The sequence below is a fragment of the Lemur catta genome, chromosome 3 (assembly GCF_020740605.2).
Source record: "Lemur catta isolate mLemCat1 chromosome 3, mLemCat1.pri, whole genome shotgun sequence".
Lineage (NCBI taxonomy): Eukaryota > Metazoa > Chordata > Mammalia > Primates > Lemuridae > Lemur > Lemur catta.
In genome coordinates this window covers 66,228,700-66,251,150 of record NC_059130.1, presented here as the reverse complement: position 1 = coordinate 66,251,150, position 22,451 = coordinate 66,228,700, and the positions used below count along the sequence as shown (strand labels likewise).

General features: G+C 34.7%; 1 protein-coding gene across 4 annotated transcripts in view; it reads right to left on the bottom strand.

The window, feature by feature from the left end:
• ZZZ3 (zinc finger ZZ-type containing 3) overlaps positions 1–22,451 on the bottom strand; it is a 105,273-nt gene that overhangs the window by 4,401 nt on the left and 78,421 nt on the right. For 3 of the 4 annotated variants that reach the window (XM_045547717.1, XM_045547715.1, XM_045547716.1), the window contains 7 exons: positions 13,165–13,303; positions 10,044–10,191; positions 9,840–9,955; positions 9,081–9,152; positions 7,919–8,020; positions 7,176–7,271; positions 4,960–5,112 (listed from right to left, as the gene is read on the bottom strand). In XM_045547717.1, the coding sequence (XP_045403673.1) occupies positions 4,960–5,112; positions 7,176–7,271; positions 7,919–8,020; positions 9,081–9,152; positions 9,840–9,955; positions 10,044–10,191; positions 13,165–13,303 (826 nt within the window). The remainder of the gene's footprint in view (positions 1–4,959; positions 5,113–7,175; positions 7,272–7,918; positions 8,021–9,080; positions 9,153–9,839; positions 9,956–10,043; positions 10,192–13,164; positions 13,304–22,451) is intronic. The other variant, XM_045547718.1, reaches the window with a different exon arrangement.

Genomic DNA, 22,451 nt, shown 5'->3' with positions numbered 1-22,451 from the left:
TTCTTAGACTGGTTCTACTGCAATGGCCTCCATCCATCTCCATTCTGTCTCAGTCTCCCACTCCAATAGCCATACCCTGGACCTTGCCTTCAACCAGGAGTGTTTTACATCTAAAACATTAAATCTAGATTTCCCACCTTCAATGTTATTTCTTTCCACTTCTCTCATGCTCTCACTCCATAACCAGTTTTTATTAATATTTTTAACCTCACTAAAATTTCTGATCCTGTTTCCTATTCTCCCAATTTATTCATGCTCTGCCACCCAGGATCTATTTCTTTCTTTTGCTACCTAATGACAGATCCCATGATTACCAATTTCCTAAAAGCATTCCAAATCTCTAACCTCCACATTCCATCAATTTCCACTCCTGCACCAGACAACCCCTACCCTTCCCATTCCTCCCACAACATCAGATATTATTAACTACTATGTTTATTTTACATCAGGAAAACTAAAACTTACAGAAATTATAACATGTGCCCAAGGTCACATTAGCTGCAGAGTTGGCTGATGTGAACCCAGATTTGCCTGATACACTCAGCAGCCCAAGGCAGAAATCTAAAAGGTATCCTTAATTTTTCACCCTCTCTTGTATGTAATCTAACAAATTCTGTCACTTCCTAATACTTTCTACAATATCTTTCAAATTGGTCCTCTAGTATCCACTCCTTCCTCTGCCCCCACCAGTGGCTCCCAGTGGCTTCCTGACTATCTACAGCATCAAGACCAAAGTCTTTGGCTGGATAAACGATTCTTTACAATGTCACATTTCACCTGCTTTATCTCTATCTTTCATCCATTTCAAACTCTTGTTAACCAAAGCTGTTAAATGATATTATTACCTTTCTATGTCACCACTGAGAAAAATAACATAAGTAATGGAATATGTTAATAAATATGATGTGACCCAAATAAATAATATAGCAAGAAACTGTATAATAAAATTTGCTAAATTCAGATATTTTAAGCAAATGAAGGCATACAAACACTTCTAAATTTTTAATTTGCACTTTAAGTCTAAGAATACTATTAAATTTGGTCAGCAAGGATAAGGTTAAGAAAAATTAAATCGCCTCACACTACTATCAAAACAACAGAAATGGCTACTATCCAAACAACAACAACAGAAAATAACAAGCGTTGGCAAGGATGTGGAGAAACTGGAACGAACCCTTGTGCACTGCTGGTGAGAATGTAAAATGGTACAGCCACCATGGAAAACAGTATGGCAGTTCCTCAAAAACTTAAACATAGAATTACCATACCATCCAGCAATTCCACTTCTGGATATAGTCCCCAAAGAACTGAAAGCAGTGACTTGAACAGACATTTGTGTACCCATGTTCACAGCAGCATTATTCACAATAGCCAAAAGGTGGAAGCAACACAAGTATCCACAAGTATGCATACAGCTGAACAGATAAACAAAATGTGGATATATATACAATGAAATATGCAGCCATAAAAAGGAAGGAAATTGTGATGCATGCTACAAAACTGATGAACCTTGAAGACATTATGCTAAGTGAAATAAGCCAGTCACAAAAAGACAAATATTGTATGCTTCTATTTATTTGAGGTACATAGAGTAGTCAAATGTATAGATACAGAAAGTAGAATAGTGGTTGCCAGGTGCTAGAAAGAGTGGTTTCTAGGGAAATGTTTTATAGGCACAGAGTTTCAGTTTTATAAGATGAGAGTTCTGGAGCCTGGTTGCACAATAATGTGAACACAGTTAAGCACTACTGAACTGTATACTTTAAAAATGGTTACAATGGTAAATATTATGTAATGTGTATTTTACCACAATTAAAAATAAAAATTTTAAAAACTTCACTCATCCATAAACAGATTTCCTAGTCATAATCACTTTAAATTTACTTAAAATGGACTAATTTCAAAAGGGGCTAAAATAGTGTGGAGTAACTATATGCATGTAATCTCTCTAGTTCTTGCTTTTTGAAAAGATAGACTGAAATCTATAAATTTTATGACCAGAGGCTTCATAAATATACATTGTGAATAGCTATTTTAAAGCAATCAGAATGATTTGAACTAGTACTCATTTAAAAATACACAAAATCAAAAACAAAAAAAGTTAAATCAAATTCAACTCACTATATTATGCCAATTTTGTCAAAATGTATTTCTTTTAAATATCCCACCACCACTCCTTGTCTGTTCATCCTTCAAATGTCATCTTCACTGTCACCTTCTCAAGTCTTCTTAAACTCCCAATCTCCATTAAGTACCTCTTAAGCAATTATGATAGCACTTATTTTTCCTTTTAAGCACTTTTAAAAATTTGTAATTTATACTGATATGATTATACATTTATCTCTTCCCATAAGAATAAGATTTATGAGCCCAAATATTAGGCATATTTTGTTCATAACTATGTATCTGACCCCTAGCAAAGCCTGACACATAAGTTTCAATATTTCTCAAATGAATAATTCTAATAATTGCAAAGTAAAAAATTACATACAAATGATGTTTCTTAAGACATAGTCAGTATTAGGTGCTTTTCAAAAGACAAGTTTAAAAGGAAAAAAATTTTTAAGGAATACAATTATTAAGGTAGTTTGATACCAAAGTATATAATCAGTATTTGATTATACACTATCTAGAAATAGAACAAAGGAGCCTACTTTTATTTGCTGACTTTTCATTAAAATCTCCTTTTCCAATTATTTATAATCAGAGTATTAAGAAAGATACAAGGTAATCTTTATGTCCTTTAAGCAAGGAATCAGAACCATGTAAGGTATTTGGAAAATGGAGTTTCAGAAATAGCAAAATAATAAAAAGTATTAGCAGCAATAAAAACAAATCCCTATGAACAGACAGTAAAATGAATTTTACTATATTTACTATATAATAAAATTTTTATTTAAATTAGTATCTAGCTGGTGACAAAACTGAGAAGAATTATTCCAGAAGGATTTAAAGACTAATTTGACTTTACTTCTGTAGTGGGATATATGCTAAGGCAAAAAATGAACTGAAAAAAACTGTTTTCAGTAATCATATTGTTGATAGTGGCATAGGTATTAATATATTCTGAGACTATCGTGAGTAGTGTGAGACAAAGAAAGTATTATGTTGATGTCATTGAGAACTGTGATTTTCAGCATGGGAGAAAGGAGACACATATTTAAGATCAATGAGGATAAATAAAGACCCTATAGTTGTTAAGTTGAATTTGAAATGAAAACTTATGATTATGATATCTTTCATCCTTAAACAAAATACAAACTATTTCCCAGCTCTGTCCCAGCTTAGAGGCCTAGAAACTGATTAACAACAGCAAGTAACATTCCTAGAGTCAAGATATAGTCTCTAAATACCATTTCCCAATCAAAGGAAGAAGGACTGACTCTAGGTCTGAGACTGGAATATACAAGATGAACCTCAATTTTCCTTGTTAAAACAGATAGTAAAGAAGCTATTAAACATTACTAGAGTCTTATCAAAAGAACTCAGAAGCCAATTTAAATAGGCCACAACTGACCAAAGATGGGCCAATATGAACACTAATGAAGACATTAACATGAACAAATCAAAATCCATTAAATATATTTAGGTCCAATAGTTCATAAGAATATAAAAAATTTTAAAATCTCATCTGTGGAGGATATAATTAACTCATTATTTTAAAAACAAGAAAATAAAGGGAGGCCAGGCACAGTGGCTCATGCCTATAACCCTAGCACTTTAGGAGGCCAAGGTGGGAGGATTGCTTGAGGCTGGGAGTTTGCAACTAGCTTGAGAAAGAGTGAGACTCCATCTCTACCAAAAAAACCCGAAAAATTAGCTGGTTGGGGTGGCGTGCACCTGTAGTCAGAGCTACTCGGGGGACACTCAGGCAGGAGGATTGCTTGAGCCCAGGAGTCTAAGGTTGCAGTTAGCTATGAGACCCTGTCTCAAAACAACAATAAAAACAAAACAAACAAACAAAAAACAAAACAAAAACCCACACACAAAAAAAAAAAATAAAGGGAGAATTGAGCAGTTATCTTACCTTTTCTGTATGTACCTTAGAGTAACCAAGTAGTTGGTAGGGGGAGGGGTTAGTTTATAGAATAGTCCGTCAAATAAATGAAGAAGAAATGATAGAATATCACTATTTTACAACATCTAATGAATTAATGGATCTAGGCAATGATCAATGGCTGCTATGTCAAAAAAGGAGAGACAACTAAGACTGATGAATGAAAGTACTAATACACTTAAAGTAGTCCTGCCCAACCTAATACACACACACACACACACACACACACGAATCTGATCAATTCTCCAGACCTACTCTCAATTTACAGGAAATTCAGAAAACAAAGGAACAGGTTAAATGACACAAGGGAGATACAGTCAATAAAATCCACATTCTGATAAATTCTACAGGACAAATGATCCAGTTCTTTAACATAAAAATTATTGAGAGTCCAAAAAGGAAAGAAGGAAAAATGAACCTATTGTGATTTATGGGCTTTATCTGGGTCCAGTTCCAAACAAACAAATTAGGGGGAAAAATAAAAAGTAAGATGCTTAGGGAAATGTGAACAGTGTATATTTCATTACATAAAGAATAACCTTTTTATAAACCTTTTTATAATAATATTGTATAATATCTAGGACTTGCTCCAAAATAATCTGGAGTGGAGTTTGGGGTGGGTAGGGAGTAGGGATGAAAACAAGATAGTCACTAGTTGCTAACTGTTAAAGTTGGGTGATAGGTGCTGTGTGGGTTCATTAACTATTCTCTCTACTTTTGTATGTGTTTGAAATTTTCTTTTACAAAAAAATTTTAAAGCATATTGTTACAAAAACTGTAAATTTGACTTGTTAATTAAAAAGGAGGAAACCCAACAATCTCTGAAGGACAGCAGTAATTAGAGAATCCTGGTACTGTCATTCTATACCCTGATCCATATGATAACTAAATAGGTAACTTACCGATGCCTCCTCAACAGTAGTGTTCATGTGGCTATGAAAACAGGTTCGGTCATCATCTTCATCCATATACACTGGTGGTTCATGTGAAGTCATAAAAGTGGAAGGTTTAAAGAGATGCTTATTAAGAGGGTGCTGTCGTCTGCTTGTTGAAGACTAAGTGAGAAAACATATTTTTAATTGGGAGAGTAGAAAATTATTTAAAAAAAATCAGAAGTATAAATGTTACTTCCAGCAAGTCTATCAGAGAGATTTCACTTCTATCCTTTAGCATACTCTTCTTATGTTGTTGCTTTTTCTGTTGTCTGGATTTTTAAAACACAACTAGCCTTAAAAAAAGAAATAAAGAAAGAAAAAAAGAAATGTAGGGGAAATACTCCAACAACAGGACAATGGACCACATGCTCAATATCTAGCTTATATTTTTATTCATTATACTCTTGGCATTCTAATGCTGGCTGCATTGAACTCCTACAATGGTCACCTTATAGAAGACCAGAGAGGATGACACGGCATAATGTAAGCCAGACATAAAACTATCCAGGAAAAGGAAAATTTTCACAACATTATAAATATCTAAAAATAATTATCTAAAAATGACTGATTGCTTACTTTATGCCAATGTCATTTAATCCTCACAACACTCCTATGTAGTAGTTGGTATCATCTCTAATGTAAAGATGAAAAAACTGAGGCACAGGAGGCTAAGTTTCTTGTTCATTGTGTTGCAACCAGAGAGCGGTAGAACCAGGCTTATAAACTAGGCCTGTGTGGTACACCAAAGCCTTCACTTCAACCACCATGCAGACACCCTGTTTTGATTAATAATAGCACAGCAACAAAGAATATCCTTAACTACATTGAGAACTATCATTCAACCTATTCCAAACTTTAAACTCTAACCATGGCAAGGAATCATTGTGATTATAGCGATATAATCTTCATAGCCAAAATGCAGTATATCCAAAAGGAACACATTTAGGTTTCCCCAGTATTCCTTTTCCTATCATCATCCAGTCTCAGGTGTGAAAACATAAGGTTCACAACACACCTACAAAGTCAGCTTAGAAATTAATCATGAAAATTAGAGCTCTGAGGTTGAACATTGGTTATCAGGGTTTCAACATTCCAGAGTTACAGGATGAACTCTACATATCTAACATAGGTAATGCTACATGAGGCAGGAGGTGGGGGGTGGGGAATCTAAAATATTTAAAACAATTGGCAAATTAAAACAAGCTTCTAAAGCTTGGTAAAAAAAAAAAAAGAGAGAGAAAGTTTTAAAACTTGTAAAATGTGGAGCTGCATAGGCAATGTTGTTAATGTAAAATTATATAAAATAGCTTCAGTAAACAAGGGTATCACCAATAGATATACTATTAGCTTCTCTTTATGAGAAGGATGGCAGTGGTGGAGGAGGGGAAGTACCAGGATGAGTTATTAAGGAAATGAAAAAACACCAATTAGGTGCCTTTATTTTTTGCAATTACAGTAAGAAAGCGGCTACAATTTAACGCAGTGTTCTGTATAGAAAAGAGATAGTAGCTTTTTCACTGTAGAAAGCAGAAGAGAATGTAGTTTTCCTTATCTAATAAAAGGTTATATAACAGCAGTCCCTGGCCCAGAGTACTCAATACTAAGACAGCTATTAATACAGTATTATCGATAAAGGTGATACTACTTATACTTCAAGAATTGCAGTAAGGATTAAATAAAATATCTTTCTCTTTTAAAAAAAAAGACAGGATCTCACTGTGTTGCCCAAGGTAGACTCAAACTCCTGGGCTCAACTGATCCTCCTCCCTCAGCTGGGAGTACAGGTGTACACCACTGTGCCTGACTTTAAAATATCTTAATAAATCTTTCTATTTTTGGATTTATGTAGCATATCTAAACAGAAATAGACTGTATTTATTAAAGACTCAAACATCTTAAAACTTTTTCACAAAGGCCTTTCTGATATATATTCAATCTAAAATCTCTTAAGTAGCACTCATTCACATTATTCCCAAGAAAGTAAGACTCATAAAGCTCACAGAATTTCACTGAGCAGCAGTAATGGAATCCTATCCTGCATTTATGCCCAATATAAGAAAATGCTTAGAATGAACAGAATTTTAAAAATAAAACACCATTCTGACAAGTATGTACATTTTTACATAATATCCTGACTTTCACAAATTTAATCTAAGGTTTATTTTCATCTATTTTCTTTTTACCTTTTTGGAGTATATATATAAGTTTGGTGTTCTGCCTGGGACTGGAATGCCAGCTTTTGTTAGCTTTATGAAATATTTCTGTACTCGGCTGGCAACCTAAGGAAACATGACAAACCTTTTAACATAATGAGATGACATACAATACCTGAGTAGTTTTTTAAAATTAAAATGTACATGTGTATCTAATGAATGCTAACAATTTAAATTTCATCATAAATCTAGAAATAACTTTGCTACCAAATACACCCACATTTTAAAATCTAGACCAAAAAAATCATTCAAGTAAATTTAAATTCAAAGCTAAGCACATATTTCAACTTGTGAACACTCACACTTGCAGCATAAAAACACATCTATTAATATAGATAGGAATGAGAAAGAGGAAACTGCAAGATATAATTTTAGAAAGACAACCAAGGAATAGTAAGGCAATATAACAAATCTATTAGCACAGTCTAACCAAAAAGTACATAATTAGTATACTAACTAAGCATTCAAGAGACACTAAGTTGACTATTTTATTTTTAAATATTTTGTAATAATCCAAAGCAGAATTATCAAGTTGTTTCTGAAATCAACAGACATATACAATTAACAAATTAAAAAACGAAACAAAACAAAACAAAACGCCACATACATACTACAGCATCCCAGCTGAAAATGATATGGCAGGTTGCTGATGTTGGCTACATTATCCTTCCTTTAAAAACATGCCGGCAATCTGCAGCCATCTCCTCACTTACCTGTTTTGCTGTCCTGTTGCCCAGTTCATCTGCTATCTTCTGCCAGCGTCGAGATTCTACTTCTTCAGGAGGGTATTTCAGGAGTAGCTGTTCAAGCTTTTTCTAAGCCAAACCCAAGACCAAGTTTAAGAAAATAAACATTCAATTAAAAATACTGAATTTCTAAATAAATACATTTGCATTTCATTTCAAAGTTAAATACTCCCTTCCCAACTTCGAAAGTTACATTACTAGAAATACTCATCAAGGAAAAATTTCTAGTTAGGAACTTAGGACTTCACAGGGAAAAATGAGATTAGAGGATAAACCTATGAAAGGCCTTATAAAGCGTTTCTATTCACTTAAGTAAAAAGATAGCCCAAGAAAGCAGAAAATAAATAAGTAAATTGGTATTTGACACATTTTTGTGATTTCCACTATCTCTTCTTGCTAGAATATATCAGGCCCTCCCCTACAGTTGTCACAAAAACATGTGTAAATTCATTTGAATTCAGACTATTAAAAGAGACTTTTCCCTCTTTTGTGTGGTCCTCCATTCAAATATTTGATTTTAATATTCTGCTCTATCTCCTATCTCCTAAATCCTCCCATAGTCCTAAAGGTACAGAAAAATCTGGATGCTTGAAATAAATAAAGGTTTCCTAAAGTGTTTTAGAAACTGCTAAATTTATTATAGCTGTGGGGTTAATACCCACATGAGACAGAGATATGTCTCAAACTTCATCCACAAAAAATCCTAGTCATATACCAAGAAACAATCTTAGCTACATGCCAAAATGCAACAGAACACTCTGATCTGGCTTCCTTAGCTCCCCTCCACCACACAAATAAGAATGCACTTTGAGGCTCAGCCTTATTGGCCTCAGGTTTTTCTCTCTCCCAAAGCTACATTAGAAAAACATCTACTTTATACCATCCATTTCTATCCCTCTCTCAAAACTCAGGTTCCTTCTTTAAAAATGATCCCCAAACAGGAGTTCATATATTCTGAAAATCTAAATTTCTTGAAGTGTGCAAAAAGGTGTACAAAAATAAGTCTAAATATTTTAAATCCATGGGTAAGAGGGATCACATACAACATACACTTGACTCATAATACTGATTTTCTAATGTTAACAGTTTACTTTTTTTTTAGCCTACACAACTTATAAATATCTATTACCTGTTCTTCAACTGTCCACAATTGGTTAAATGTTTCAGGTTTGGTATCATCACATAGGCGTCCTCTTATCATCTGCATATAAAACAAGGCTTTGGTCAAACAGAAAATAATAAAGATTGCCCTTTGATATAGTCAAATAGTACACAAATTGTGGAATTTTTTTATGAATTTGAAAATATTTACTATATTTATTTTTTAATGTATACATTTTTTTATTGTTTACAAAGTGCTATCACATTCTTTTATTTCATTCAGTTTTATACTGCTAGCAATCCTGTGATATAGATGATAGTACTGTAACTTCATTTTTAAAAAAGGAATTGTAGGTTCAGAATGGAAAAATAACACATCTACTGAGGTTCATCTAACTAATAGTGCAAGATCAGGACTCAAATCCTGGTCACATCCCACTGCACATACAGAGTTATTTTTAGAGTAAATACTATGTGTCAGACACTGTATTGGGCACGTTACATGTACTATCCATTTAATCCTCACAACAACTCTACAACATAGACAATATTAATTACATTTTATATAAAAGGCACCTGCAGCTTGGAGACTTTAACATAAACGAGTCTAGAGTTCTATAGCTAGTAAGTTGGGATTCCAACCCAGGTTTCTCTTAACTTCAAAGTTCATGTCCTCATTACCTTACAGTGAAAGGCTGCATTAATTTTAAGAACACGAACCAGCAAAATGTTAAAACATTTTGTCTACAATTTAAATTTCCCTACTCCAATATTTCATACTGCTTACCTGAGGACGACTGTTTGAGCCTTCTGGACCATCACTCAAAGGCAACATAGAATATGAAAGGGACTCTCCATCCTTCTTAGGATCTGAAGGACTTTTTGGTCTAGCAGGTAAACCTACTAAAAACAAGACCATGTACAGAATTATTAAAGCAAGACATTGTTATAGATATTTCTTTACTTGAATTCTTATCACGTAGTTTCTTACCTTTATCAAAAACTAGCTTAACTCTCCTAGTATGTCTTTTACGATTTTTAAATTCTCTTTCAAAGTTCCCAAGGCTATGGGTATACTGGTCCCATACAATCTCAGGTAATTGAACAACTCTCTGTGGATAAGGAAGCCCTATATCAGCCTGGAAAAAAAGCAAAAAACAAACAAAAACAAAATATCAACTATAGTCAAATTTTCAGATGACTCCAAATCCAAATAATCATCAACTGGATATTTCTATTCACTATTTAGACAATACAGTCAATTAAGATAACACAGTCTAAATGCTCAAGATGATAATAAGTAAAGAAGAAATGAACTTGGCAAAACCTATGTGCTACTTTTAGACAGAAGATGGTATCTTTTTTTTTTTTTTTTTGAGACAGAGTTTCGCTTTGTTGCCTGGGCTAGAGTGAGTGCCGTGGCGTCAGCCTAGCTCACAGCAACCTCAAACTCCTGGGCTTCAGCGATCCTCCTGCCTCAGCCTCCCGAGTAGCTGGGACTACAGGCATGCACCACCATGCCTGGCTAATGTTTTCTATACATATTTTTTAGTTGGCCAGATAATTTCTTTCTATTTTTTTTTTTTTTTTTTTTTTAGTAGAGACGGGGTCTCGCTGTTGCTCAGGCTGGTCTCGAACTCCTGACCTGGAGCGATCCACCCACCTCGGCCTCCCAGAGTGCTAGGATTACAGGCGTGAGCCACCGCGCCCGGCCAAGATGGTATCTTTTAAAATATAATGATAGTAATACCAAATAAAACTAAGCAGCCATGTTCCCTGCATTCTCTATACCAATATATACCACAAGTTTCATTCTTTTCAACTGGGAATTTTAGATGTTCACTAAAACAAAAACAAACAAAAAAACAACAACAACAAAAAAACAGATAACATGCCAACAACTTAACTGATACAGTAAATAGAAAGAAAATAGGCAAATTAAGTATGTATGAGTAAGCACAGAAAAACAGAAGAATCAAACTTCTAAATTAAATCTAGTAGAAAAATTTATTTCCAAAGAACATAAGTCTTCCATAGTTATTAAAATATCTGAATTTAATACATTTCTGTATATTTTTGTAAAAACTTCTTAAGATGGTCAATATCACACCTGTTTCTGAAATAAAATGGAAAAAAATTCAGCTCTAAACTAAAAATGGAAATGAAGAACCAGCAAATAACCAACTGCATACCAATCTAGTGTATATGCCAACTTCATGTTTTTGCCTACTCAGCAATATAAATGAAATCAGATTCAGGTTAATACCTTTTTTATTAATATTTACTTTTCTAAGACCATCTGTTTTAGTTGAATCCATTACAAATAACCATTATAAATACTATATCTTTTTCACATCAGCAATGCAGAATCTATAAACATTTAAGGGGACCACATTTTAACAGAGAAAGTATAACAGGACTCTAAAAACCTTCACAGTTTCAACAAATCAATATATAGATTCTATATCTATTATGATATTCAATGTTTTCTGAAAGCATGAAAAGAAAGGAATGGTTGTCAAGTAAATAATACAGCTAGAAAAACTCAAACAATAAATCTGTCTAATAAAATAAACTCCACAGGGCTGCTCCCCTGACACGTGGTAGATGACTTTTTTAACTCACTAAAAACAGGTAACTCATAAAGATACTAAAGTTGTCATATTACACAAGTTTTTTTTTCAAAGAAGAGGATTCTTTTTCATAGTTTTTGTTTCAGTCTTTTCATACAATGCTGATTAAGTTATGACTCTCAAATTTATTGAGCAATTAGTGGTTCCCTATTACAGTACAAATGTACATCTAGATTATCTCCATATTTACATGCCAAGAAAATTATTATGAAAACTTTTATTACTTTTAAATGGTTAACTGTTAAACATGTAAGTTAACAGTTTAACAAAAACAGAAACTTATAAGGAATTTTCACACCTTAAAAAAACACATTTCAAGATTAAGTAAAATTTATACTTCTTCCTCATAGACTTGGCTACTATAACCTTAAAGACATTTAGAATAGAATCTTTTTATTTTTTTTGAGACAGAGTCTCGCTTTGTTGCCCAGGCTAGAGTGAGGGCCGTGGCATCAGCCTAGCTCACAGCAACCTCAAACTCCTGGGCTTAAGCGATCCTCCTGCCTCAGCCTCCCGAGTAGCTGGGACTACAGGCATGCGCCACCATGCCTGGCTAATTTTTTCTATATATATTTTAGTTGGCCAGATAATTTCTTTCTATTTTTAGTAGAGACGGGGTCTCGCTCTTGCTCAGGCTGGTCTGAAACTCCTGACCTCAAGCGATCCACCTGCCTCGGCCTCCCAGAGTGCTAGGATTACAGGTGTGAGCCACCACGCCCAGCCTAGAGTAGAATTTTTGGCCAGCCACAGTGGCTAGTACTTTGGGAGGTGGAGTAGAGAGGGCCAGTTGAGGCCAGGAGTTCAAGACCAGAATGGATAACATTAGTGAAATCCCGTCTCTACAGAAAAATTTTTAAAAAATTAGTCGGGATGATGGCATGTGCCTATAGTCCTAGCTACTTGGGAGGCTGAGCCAGAAGGACCACTTGAACCTGAGCGTTAGAGGTTACAGTGAACTGTGATCATGCCATTGCACTTCAGTCTGGGCAAGAGAGCAAGACTCTGTCTCAAACAAACAAAAAAAAATAAAATGATTTTTTTTTTGTTTTGTTTTTACTACCATTGTTTTCTATCTCAATATGTTGATGTGCAAAAAAAGTAACTCAGAACAAAAGCAGTTAATAAATGCTGAAGTATTTTTTCTTTTACCTTTACTAATCCTGAAGCCCTGAAAACAGAAGAGTTTGAAAAAGATGGGGAAGGTAAACAGGAAAAGCTAGAAAAAAAAAAGGGCTAAAGAATAGGACAAGTTCCTATGCAAATATCCAATAAAAGATACTCATCTTGGTATATTTTATAGTGCTTGGTGGGAGTAAAAGAAAGTGGTATCTTGCCTTAAGGAGTATGATTAATTATAGAGGAAAAAAATTAAACATTTTAAAAAGTAAATACCATGTATTAATAAAAAAAATAAAACAAATTCTCTGAAGTTATTACCAAATATATCTTAGTAAATCTTTAAAAGTGCTCAATACATACCTTCTTCTGGAGTTTTTCCACAAATCCAATGGGATTTTTTAGTGCTTCTCTCTGGTGTCTGCCTAAACTTTCCAGGTCTTGGACTGCTTGAGAACGCTGAGCCTCGAGTACAGCAATCGTCTGTAACAGTCTCTGATAACTACAGACACAAAGAAAAATATCTCACTAAAATTTTCTAGTAACAACAATAAATAAAAACTGAGTTCAAGCCATGATCTACTATTAAGTCACACAGTCTTTTAAAAGTTACCTGAAAGAGTTTAGTAATACATATTACTGGGAATAAATGAGGTCTTCCTGAGTTACGAAGTACCTAGTCAGAAAATATCAGTTAGAGAAAGCAAAGCCTTCTTTTCCCCCATCTTAAGTTTTAAATTCTTGAGCCTAAATAAGTACTGAAAATAAGAGAGCATCTTGACTTTCTAACAATCAAAGTCATTAAGAAACTGCTAAATAAAAATAATTAAAATCATAACAACAGGAGGGATCGCCAAATTCAGCCACTCTGCTAGAATAAGGAATATGAGATCTTTTTTCGCCCAGAGTCACAGAATACTGTCACATAATTCCAACATGATCTTAGGTCTCACAGTTTTCATTTGCTTTCTATTATACTCCACTCCCCATTTTAGAGATTTACTTTTCCATCAACAAATCTATTATATTTTTCCTTTTCCTCAACATAAAGACCAGTATTCAATTCTTAAGTATTGAGCATTTATAGAAGGAAGACCATAAAGACATTTTTACTTTCATGTCTACAAGAGTCCATTTAGCACAGCGAACATGCAGTTTACCCACACAAATCTACTACTTGTCATTACCCTGCAGATGAGGGTCGGGGAGGGGATGGGTGTATATATACACAATGAGTGCGATGCACACTGTCTAGGGGAGGGACACGTTTGAAGCTCTGACTCAGCGGGGTGAGGGGAGCAAGGGCAATATACGTAACCTAAACTTTTGTACTCCCACAATATGCTGAAATAAGAAAAAAAAAAAATCTCACTACAGTTCACATACTCTAATTAATATTCTCTCTCTCTCTCTCTCCAAATTACCTTATCTCGCTAATGTCTAATTTCACATATCAATACACAGGAAAATATGTTAACCCAAAAGCTCTGAATGCTCAAATACATTTTTCAAAAAGATTCAAGAAAAAGTCACTCCATGTTCACCTTAAAATAAGCAGTTAAGTCCTTAAAGTATTAGTGAAGCACAATTTTTCTTTATGGCTTCAAATAAATTTCATTGTTTTCCACTAGACTGTAAATTGTATACTGGCAAGCATACTTGTTTTGTTCACTGTTTTGTTTAGCCAGTATGCAACATACTTCCCACCATTTAGATGCTCAATAAGTATTTTCTGAATGAATAAATGAATGGATGGATGTTTTGTTGAACCAAAAAGTATACTGAATCTTTTAAGTTAAGAAGTCAGCAAACTAGCAGAAGTATCAGGTAAAACAAAAGCAATTTTGAGGTTCACAGCCATTGTGTAATTGCTACACGACGTTCTCCATCAGGACACTTTCTCAGCCTCCTGTCTAAAACATCTTATTCTTGTTCTCAAGTTCTTGTTAATTAATTCCTGATAAAATGTTTAATAATTAAAGTAAAACTACTAACACTGAAGGGTGAGACTCCTGTCAAGCTAAAGTTACTTCACTTAAACATTAGTACTATGAGTGCAAAAGCTAGGGTTGTAATTAAGGCACTCCTGGCTAAGTTACAGAGGTTAAGTCTAAACTCACTTTCACTAAGCCTCCTTTTCATTTGAGGTGTATGGAGTCTACAAACCCTGCCTCAGCTGGCTGTTTCTACTAGGCAGGCTCACCTAGGTTCAATCTCAGGGTGATGGTAGTGAGCTGAGTGCTAGAAGCTATCCTCGCTATAATACTTTTTTTTTTTTTTTTTTTTGAGACAGAGTCTCGCTTTGTTGCCCAGGCTAGAGTGAGTGCCATGGGCGTCAGCCTAGCTCACAGCAACCTCAAACTCCTGGGCTTAAACGATCCTACTGCCTCAGCCTCCTGAGTAGCTGGGACTACAGGCATGCACCACCATGCCTGGCTAATTTTTTCTATATATTTTTTACTTGGCCAGATAATTTCTTTCTATTTTTAGTAGAGACGGGGTCTCGCTCTTGCTCAGGCTGGTCTCAAACTCCTGAGCTCAAGCAACCCACCCGCCTCGGCCTCCCAGAGTGCTAGGATTACAGGCATGAGCCACCGCGCCCGGCCTATAATACTCTTAACTGTTATACTTCACCTCCAGAATTCCAACCCCACTATCTAAATACAAATAAAGAACTGCCATGGTGTCTCTATCCCTGTTTTAGGCAGGAGTTACACACTTCAGTTTCACTTGAAAAACAATTGTGAATCTATTAAACTTTCAGCATACTGCTGTAGGCATAATAAAAACAAGGTGTAAGTAAGAACACAATTATGAAAAATTGAGCTGAGGCTTAAAAAAAAGTGCTATAGTCACAAAGCCAACTGTCCTTTGTTACGTTTGGAGCAAACTGACACTGGGAAGAAAGGCCTCTATTTGAAGCCAGTAAATCATTAACAATTTTACTGTATGTAAATTATTCCATAATAAATCTGGCTTTAAAAAATAATTTCGACAAAGGTGACAAAGGAAATATACGTCTTCAACTCCAATTTTGCTTCTTTTTAGTTAAGACAAAATCATTATCAGATTGGAAAGCCTAAACACTGCTAAAGTCTCAAAGCCCAGAATAATGAAAAGACTGTAAGAAAATAGTGAATTCAAGTCTTCTATCCCAGATACATTGAATTTCCTAGAGTACTCAGAGATTTCATCAGTAAGAGTATCATATATACACATATATATCCCTGTGCACATAAGAAAGGAATCATTAAAAAAAAAAAAAACAGTATGATACCAACAAATCTATTTTCTATCTCACCCACCCACCCACTCACTCACTCCACCTTCAAAAGCAAACTACAGAAGCTGATCCAGGCATGAATCCAAGGCAACATTCATTTGTTCATTAATTCAATAATTATTTATTAAGAAAGCAGGCATTATCCTAAAATCTTGAGTAATTCTCAAGATAAATCAGTCATGGAGCTTAGGTATAACAGAGGAACTATATACCAGAGAGTAAGAAAAGGAGCTAGATGGAGTGTGAATGGGACAGGACTGGCCATGTTATTGGGGATAGATGGTGGGTATATGGGGGTCCATCAAACAAGTCTGTCTACTTTTATATATGTTTCAAATTTTTCACAATGAATTTTTAAAAAAACAACAAAACCCCAACTTTGGTCCAAATGAACTGGGAAGGTGACTATTACATTCCTCTGGGCTAGTCAGATCACACCTGCCACTGCATTCAGTTGTGCTTTGAAAAAGACAAACAGGTTCACGTACAGACAAGATGGCTGAGAAACAATGCAATAAGAAATAACAATACAGTCGACCCTCGAACAACACAGGATTAAACTGTGTGGGTCCACTTATACACAGACTTTCCTCCACCTCTGCCATCCCTGAGACAACAAAACCAACCCCTCCACTTCCTCCTCGTCCTCAGCCTGCTCAACGAGAAGATGAGATGAAGACCTTTATCATGGCCCACTTCCACTTAATGAATAGTAAATACTTTTTTCCTCCTATCAACATTTTTTCTCTTACTTTACTGTAAGAATATAGTATTTAATACATATAACATATAATATATGTATTAATTGGCTATTTATGTTATCAGTAAGGCTTTTTGTCAACAGTAGGCTATTAGCAGTTAAGTTCTAGGGGAGTCAGAAGTTATATGTGAAGTTTCGACTGCTCAGGGGATCTGCGTCCCTAATCCTCGTGTTGTTCAAGAGTCAACTGTAGTGCCTAACATTCACTGACTGTGTACTACATGTTAGACACTGCTGTATTTTAACTGTAATAACTCAATTCTCACAATAAATTTATGACACAGATATCATTATCCTTTTTATAAAGATAAGCAAAGCACAGATTAAGTAACTTGCCAAGATCATACCAGTTATTTACGGTGGAGGTGTGATATGAAGAATGGTTGAAGACTCTGAGAATATTTAGTCAAGAAATGAAAACCTCCAATAGAATATCTTTTCAATCTTTATTTAAAACACCTACGTAGAAAAAAGAACTAGACTTGTTTTACAAGGTATAAAGGGTCAAACCAGGAGCAAATTTTGATAAAAGCACAATATGAATAAAAACTTTGTCTCAGTCAAAACCAATAAAAGAAGGTAGGATAGATAGCACCCATCACCGCAAATGTTCAGACAGATATTTAAAGGAAACTAACACTCCTGAAACTCTTACACTCCAGTAAAACATGCTACTTTCACTTTTGCTACTCACCAAGCCAAGCAAGAAAAAAGAACCGTAAAAATTACACATATTTTTGCATGGATGCTAGTTACAGCTTTTCCTGAAGGACAGTTTTATATTAAACCTATCAAAATTACTTGTTATCTATTTCTAAAGCTGAATATTACACAATGCTAAGTATAGTGAGCTTACTTACGGCAAAGAATCATTCATTTTACGTAACATGTCTCCAACATACGGACATTTTTAGGTTTTACATTATGGAATTATTTTGGCTACAATATAAATATCCTTTCAAGTCTATATCTAAGTTATTTTCACTACCTTTCAGTATCCAAGTCCTCTTGAATTCTTTATTCACATCTGTGAATATAAAAACATTTACATGAAAGAGCAGATATGTAAAAACCCTGATGTTTGAAGGAGAATACCAAAGAGTTAGCAATCTGGAAGTTAATTTTATTCCAATTTCTAGGCAGTAATATTACATACACAATAATCATTAGAGAGAGGGATGAGGGAGGTAGGGAAGAAGGGAGATGCTGACAGAGAAAGAAAGGAAAGATCTTATTTTCAGCTGCACCAGAATCTTTTTCAAAAAACCTGATTTCCATTTCTATTGTGGAAACAACTCTTAAGATTACATGGATATTTGTAATCTTAAAAAAACTAATGAGAAAACATTTTTAAAAATCCTGATTGGGAAAATTCTGCCCCAAAATTGGCCTGATCGTTCAAAATAGTCATTAAATAGTGTCACTAAAAACAAAAAAGATTGGGAGCTATTCTAGATCAGTAGTCTACAAGCTATGCCTTGCCTATTTTTATAAATAAAGTTTTATCAACTGGAACACAGTCGCATTCATTTTTGTACATAATGTCTATAGCTGCCTTCTAGCAACAATGACAGACTGGAGTAGTTGCAATAGAAACCACATTACCCGCAAAGCCTAGAATATTTAGTACCTGTCCCTTTAGGAAAAAGTTTGCCAGTAGTGATAATACATTTTTCAAGAAAATAAAATTTAAAACTTTAAAAAGAAAAAGTTTGCCAAGCCCTGCTCTAGACTAAAGGATACAGAGAAATGACAAGGAAACATAAGGCATAATCTTGGATTAGATCCCACAAGGGGGAAAATGGCTATAAAGGACATTTTTGTGGATAAATGGAAAAATTTCAATATAGATTGTGGATTATATCATTTTACTGTACCAATGTTAAATTGCTAGGGTGCAATAATGGTATTTAAGGTTATACAAGGAAATGTCCCTCTTTTTTGGAGACATATGCTAAAGTACAGGAGGAGTCTACAACCTATTTTTAAATGACTCAGCAGTAAGAAAAGTATATTATGCCAGATAGGAAGGAGGATAAGGAAAAAGGGAGAACATGCATGTTAGAAAATGTTAAGTTGTTAACAACTAATGAATTTAGGTGAAGGGTATACAGTTATCACACTACTCTCTTAAATTTTCTAAGTTTTATAATTTTCCTAAATAAAAGCTGAAGAATGAAGAAGCACTTCATTATACTTTGCTACTACTAGAAAAGAGCAGTTTGATTAACCTATGAACACTGAGCTTGATTAAACACACTGACGACAACCAGAGGTGACATAAAAATAAATGTATGTAAGCAGGACACACAATTTAAAAAATTATCTATTTGGTGAAATAGGAGATGTATAATGTGATACTTTTTCTTCCTTCCTTCATGAAGGGCTGAAAAATTCTATGGGAATAGGAAATTCAATGACTCACAAATAATCTGCCATTCACTTTCAATGAAAATCCAGAAATCATTAAAGAATGATCAAAAGCCCTTTATGATATTCTGTATTAAGACAGAAACTCAGCTTCCAATAATATGTCTTTCAGGTATAAAGATCAACCCTGTACTGAAAATAACTAAAATCCTGAATTAAAAATGAACAACAACAACAACAAACCCTATCACATTTACTTGTTATTTTAAAAGTATGGAAGAACCAGCAAGATACTAAGGTTTTATTAACAGGCCAAAATCTAAGTGAAGGAATGAACTGGGAAAGAGAAAGGGAGCGCTAAAACTATGTTTGGCTTGCTAGTGAACCATGGAAGCTTGAGCTCAATTTTCTGGAATTTGGCCAGGGAAAAAAGACAAAGTCACCAGTACCCTATCCCTCACTCCCACCCCCAAGGAAAGTTGCCTGGGAACTGAGGAAAGAACACACATTTACTGCCCAAAATCATATTACTTGAATGGCTAAAAAAAAACTCAAGCCATGACTACAGTTTAAGGCAGCAGCCCTGGACTGGTACACAACCCCTTCTAACTCACAACCCTGCACCAAGATACCCACAGAAGCAAATGCCATCCCCTCTGGAGGAATACATCTTCATCCCAGGCCTCAAAGATAACCCATAAATAATTTTCCAGAGAAAGTGAACAGCTCACATTAAAGAATTATCAAGCATACAAGCAAGCAAGACATAAAGAGTAAGAATAAAAGATGAGCTTGAAAATATTTACAGGGAATAGCAAACTCCAAAAACTGAGCATGTAGCTTTGAAAAGAAAGCAAATAAAATTTTTGAAAATATAATTAAAAACTAAAAGCTCAACGGGGACAAATTTATACTTCTGGAAAATACAGACTAGACAAATTCATAACAAACTCTTCACCAAAGACAATCAATAAAAAGCTGGAAAAAATATTTTTTAAAGTTCTTAAAAGCAAAGAGCTAACAAAATTGTGAGGTATTACTACTTCAACATCCACAAGATGGAAATCAGAGAGACAAAGCATGTTTGGGGGGCCCAGCAATTTATTGATTCCAGAGGAGACTGAGGGGTGAGCAGTGCTTCAAACCGTAGAGGATCAAAGTTGAAGTCTACGGTAGAGTCCCTGGGAAACCAATCTAGGCTTTGGATTGAGATCCTGAAGGACTGTATCCTAGGAATAAGGGTGAACAGAAAATAAAGAGCTCTCTCAGAGTGGGCTAGAATATATTTAGTAAGGCTAAAGATGTATATACTCCAAGACCCAGATATCCCATACCTGGGTATGTAACCTCAAGAAACTCTTGAATATACACAGTAGGAGACATATGTTCACAGCAGCCTTACTCATAACAATCCCAAACTACGAACAACTCAAACCAGGACATTACATAGATGTCCATCTAATCAAAATACTTAAACTATGGTATAGGTAAATAGAATATTATACAGCAATGAAAATAGACATCTATTTACATCAACACAGATGAATATCACAAACATAATGTATAAGAGTACATGCAGTATGGTCTAAAAGCATGAAAAACTAAACTGTATTGTTTAGGGTTACACACACAGGTGGTTAAAACCTTTTAAAACAGCAAAGAATGATTTTTCTCAAAAGTGAAATAGTGGGTTACCTGTGAGAAGAGGACAGGGGTGAGGTATAACTGAAACTATCTACAGGAGACTTTTGGAGTGCTGTCAATATTTTATTTCATAACTTGGATAGTGGTTATGCAATTATAGGCTGTTTGATTTCATAATTATAACTGCATGTAAATATTTCATTACTCTTATATGTATGTGGGCAGTGTACAAGTTTTTTTAAAGGGAAAGTAGGTTTTCTAGGAAGAAAATGTTATAGAGAGATCATTTCTACTCTTTTAGAACTTGGATTCACTTAAGACTCCACATCCCAGCTCTATCAGCAACTAACTTTATTCAAGTTATTAAACCTTGGGCCTCAGCCTCTTCAGCTTTAAAATGAGGATAGGTGATTGCAAAAGTTTTTTTCTTAGAGAAACATTCTAGGATTAATAGACATTTGTTCCACTCTGGTCACTCATTACTATACATTCTTCCTGAGTTATAAATAGATGTAGTTTATATCGTATATATAAACACAGGATTAGTCTCTGTTTTATTTCATTCAAAATCATATCTGAGGCCGGGTGTGGTGGCTCACACCTGTAATCCTAGCACTTTGGGAGGCCGAGACAGGCGGATTGTTTGAGCTCAGGAGTTCGAGACCAGCCTGAGCAAGAGCAAGACCCCGTCTCTACTAAAAATATAGAAAGAAATTAGCTGGACAACTTAAAATATATAGAAAAAATTATCTGGCTATGGTGGCACATGCCTGTAATCCCAGCTACGTGGGAGGCTGAGGCAGGAGGATCACCTGAGCCCAGGAGTTCGAGGTTGCTGTGAGCTAGGCTAACGCCACAGCACTCCAGCCCAGGTAACAGAGTGAGACTGTGTCTCAAAAAAAAAAAAAAAAAAAAAAAAAAAAAAAATCATATCTGAGACCTAAGTTTGTCAGTTCTGCCCATGGCTAGACGTATGCAAAGTAAGTGCCCTCAGAGAGGAAGATATTTAAAAAGACCTATAAAATAAGTTTCCTTTGCTTCACAGTTAGAGGCACTAACAGCTTTTCTCTCACAGAAGTTATTTCTAAGTGGAAATTACCAGGAATATAATGGTTGCAGTTTCTAAAGGGACTGGCTGTTCCCTAGGTCATTAAATAGTATACTTCCTGAGGGCAAAATTTTTTAGGCACACCTATCCCTCTAGTTTCTAAAATGAATGTCATATTTTATTTATTATATTGTGTGGTCCTTGAAAGGAAAGCTGTATTTCTACTTCTTTAATATTGTCACATAGCAAAGTAAGGTTCAAGAAACATAGAAAGTATTCATACAGATGAAAACAAAAGCCATAAAAGAAAATAAGAGCTGAGTAGTTATACAGATGGATAACTTTTCATTGGCTAAACAACCATATTCAGGGCATTGTTTTAATGGTATATACGACATTTGGAAGCTCTTTAAGTATGCTAACCCCTCTTGACACTTAAGACTTATATGGACACATAAAATGCAAACTTACCAAATTCATGGATGACATGAAGCTGAGAAGGATAGCAAATACTGTAGATGAAAATAATCAATATTAAAAAATAA